This window comes from Mastomys coucha, unplaced genomic scaffold (assembly GCF_008632895.1).
Source record: "Mastomys coucha isolate ucsf_1 unplaced genomic scaffold, UCSF_Mcou_1 pScaffold18, whole genome shotgun sequence".
NCBI lineage: Eukaryota > Metazoa > Chordata > Mammalia > Rodentia > Muridae > Mastomys > Mastomys coucha.
The window spans coordinates 3,900,409-3,903,810 of record NW_022196900.1 but is presented as its reverse complement, the minus strand read 5'-3'; the positions used below and the strand labels follow the sequence as shown (position 1 = coordinate 3,903,810).

General features: G+C 46.5%; 1 protein-coding gene and 1 long non-coding RNA gene across 8 annotated transcripts in view; one reads left to right on the top strand and one right to left on the bottom strand.

Annotated features, from left to right (window-relative positions):
* LOC116095878 overlaps positions 1-3,402 on the bottom strand; it is a 26,780-nt gene that overhangs the window by 2,993 nt on the left and 20,385 nt on the right. The window lies entirely within an intron of this gene.
* Fancg (FA complementation group G) overlaps positions 1-3,402 on the top strand; it is an 8,997-nt gene that overhangs the window by 2,358 nt on the left and 3,237 nt on the right. For all 7 annotated transcript variants that reach the window (XR_004120749.1, XM_031377157.1, XM_031377156.1 and 4 more), the window contains exons 5-8: positions 1,600-1,735; positions 1,894-2,024; positions 2,114-2,260; positions 2,354-2,505. Coding sequence is in view for 6 of the 7 variants with exons in the window: in XM_031377157.1 (XP_031233017.1) it covers positions 1,600-1,735; positions 1,894-2,024; positions 2,114-2,260; positions 2,354-2,505 (566 nt within the window). In the remaining variant the exon portion in view is untranslated. The remainder of the gene's footprint in view (positions 1-1,599; positions 1,736-1,893; positions 2,025-2,113; positions 2,261-2,353; positions 2,506-3,402) is intronic.

Genomic DNA, 3,402 nt, shown 5'->3' with positions numbered 1-3,402 from the left:
TTTTGAGACAAGGTCTTACTATGTAGCCTTAGACCAGGATGGCTTCAAACTCACAAAGACCCCACCTACCTCTGTTTCCTGGGTGCTGGGATTAGAGGTGTGCACCACCATGCCAGGCCTCCCACTTTGATTTGGAGACAGGCTCCTCTTACTGTGTATCTGGCTGCACACTTACTGCACTCCTGGTACCGCCTCTCCAGTGCTGAGATTTTTAGATGTGGACCACCACACCCAGTCTTCAAGTCTTTTTACTTTGTTTTGTTTTTTTTTTGGTTTTTGGTTTTTGGAGACAGGGTTTCTCTGTATAGCCCTGGCTGTCCTGCAACTCACTCTGTAGACCAGGCTGGCCTCGAACTCAGAAATCCGCCTGCCTCTGCCTCCCAAGTGCTGGGATTAAAAGCGTGCGCCACCACCACCCGGCCCTCTTTTTACTTTTTATTTGAAGATAGAACCTTAATAAATTGTCCAGTCTGGCCTAGTTTTGAATTCACTCTGTAGGCAAGGTTCAAGATCTTGAGCCTACAGTCCTTTTCCTTGGCATCTAGAGTATGAATTGCTAGGATATCAAGCCTGCACCACCATTCTCTGCTTATATCATCATTATATCCTGGGAAGTCTGTACTCATGGTTGTGAACAAACAAACAAACCAAAACACACACACACACACATACACACACACACGTACACATACATACATACACATACACACATACATACACACACACATACATACACATACATACATATACACATACACACATGTACACACACATATACACACACACATACATACACATATACACACATACATATACACATATGCATACACATACACACATACACATACACACATATATACATGTACACATACACACACACGTACACATACACACACACACACACACACACACACACACACACACACACACACACACACACACACACACACACACACACACACACACACAATAACAACAAAAACCCCAACCAACCAAAAAAGCCCAATAGGCTTTCTGAGTGACCTTCCTCTGATTAGCTCCTCACTGAGGGGTTTTCTTTCCTTTTTTTGGGTGCCCGGCATTGAGGGGTTTTCTTGGGGGCAATGTTTAAAATAGCTTAAAGAATCCAAGTAAGACAGGGCAGTGGTGGTGCACGCCTTTAATCCCAGCACTTGGGAGGCAGAGGCAGGCGGATTTCTGAGTTCAAGACCAGCCTGGTCTACATAGTGAGTTCCAGGACAGCCAGGGCTACACAGAGAAACCCTGTCTCCAAAAACCAAAAACCAAAAAACAGAATCGAAGTAAGGATAAAGCTCTTGAGACTGTGCTAACGTTACCTCCCAGCCTCTGTCTTCTCATAGGAACCCAGACATGTTCCTTGTCTCATGTCCACCTGGGCATATGAGTGGCAGGGAGCTCCAGTTAGCACCTTTGAGCGGTTTTCTTCCTGCCCATATCATTGCCCCGCGGTTGTCTTTCTCTCATGACTGGGGAACAGTGATCAGAGAAACTCTTGGGCTCACAGACTGGGTGGAATAGACCTTCAAGAATGGGAATGCTTACAGAGTTAGAGCCTCTTGATTGTCCCTCTCTTTCCAGGCTGAGACCTCTGAGGATCTGCTACTATTGCTAAAATCCTGGAGTCCTCCAGCGGAGGAGTCACACGCCCCACTGATTCTGCAAGATGCTGAGAATTTGAGGGATGTCCTTCTGACAGCATTTGCCTGCCGCCAAGGTCTAGCAACCCAAATCACCCCTTCTTTCTCTAAGGGGTCCTCTGGTCGTATGTGCTCTCTGTACCTCCATGGAGATTCTCTGTGTTCTTGTTTTCCATCACGCTTCCTGCCCTATGTATGAGCTTTTTTTCTAAGCCTGTGCCATGATTGCCCCCAGGCTTCCAGGAGCTAATCGCAGGGAGCCTCCCCCAGGCACAGAGCAGCCTGCATGAAGCAGCCTCAGGTCTGTGTCCGCCGTCTGTGTTAGTCCAGGTGTACACAGCGCTGGGGACATGTCTCCGTAAGATGGTAAAGATAAAGCCCTAAGAATTGGGGGAAACAATGGGCATCATGCTTTGTGAGGGTAGCTGAGGCTCGTATCTTTTCTGTTCACATAGGAAAATCCACAGAGAGCACTGTTGTACTTGACTGAAGCCCTGAAAGTGGGAGCAACCTGTGCCCTTCCGCTTCTGGAGGCTTCCAGAGTATATAGGCAACTAGGAGACACAGCCGCAGAGCTGGAGAGTCTGGAGCTGCTGGTTGAGGTGAGGACCTTGTGCTGTGGTGAGTCGTCAAGACAGGAGTGTCCACATGCATGCGGTTCACAAAGAGTGAAGTTTTTTTCTGTTTTTTTTTAGGCCTTGAGTGCCACTCATAGTTCTGAACCATTCAAATGTCTCATTGAAGTAGAATTGCTACTTCCACAACCTGATCCAGCCTCTCCTCTTCATTGTGGCACACAGAGTCAGGCCAAGCACCTGCTAGCAAGTCGATGCCTACAGACGGGGAGGTGAGATTAACCCCCTGCTCACTTGAGCCCCTCTTCCCATTTCTGATACTTTCACTGGATATGTGATTTTCTCTCTTTCTAAAATTTTATTTATTTTTGGCATATGTGGTGTGTATGTGTGGGGCAGGAGGAACCTCTCATTATGCTATTTTGGGGTGTGTGAAACCAGAGGTTGACATTAGGTATCTTCTACTGCTGTCTACTGTATTTTTTGAGACAGAGTCTTGCAGTGAACCTGGACCACAGTAGTTTTGGCTAGACTGGCTGGCCATTGAAACCTTGTGATTTGCCTGACTCTGATTCCTCCCTTACCCCAAATGCTGTGTTTAAAAATGTGTATTACTGCCGGGCAGTGGTGACGCATGCCTTTAATCCCAACACTTGGGAGGCAGAGACAGGCAGATTTCTGAGTTCGAGGCCAGCCTGGTCTACAGAGTGAGTTCCAGGACAGCCAGAGCTATACAGAGATACCCTGTCTCGAAAAACCAAAAAAAAAAAAAAAAAAAAGTGTATTACTGAGGCCTGGAGAGATGGCTCAGCAGTTAAAAGCACTCATTAAGTCTTCCAGAGGTCCTGAGTTCAATTCCTATCAACTACATGGTGGTTCTCAACTGTCTGTAATGGGATTTGGTGCCCTCTTATGGTGTGTCTGAAGACAGTTACAGTAAACAAATCTTTTTTTTTTTTTTAAGTGTATTGCTGCCCACTAGTGGTGGTACTGGCACATGCCTTTAATCCCAGTGCTTTGGAGACAGAGACAGGCTGATCTCTGAGTTGGAGGCCAGCCTGGTCTACTAGTCTACAGAGTGAGTTCCAGGACAGTCAAGGCTACACAAAGAAACTCTGTCTTGAAAACCAAAAACCAAAAGGCAACCAACCAAACAGGCAAAAAAAAAA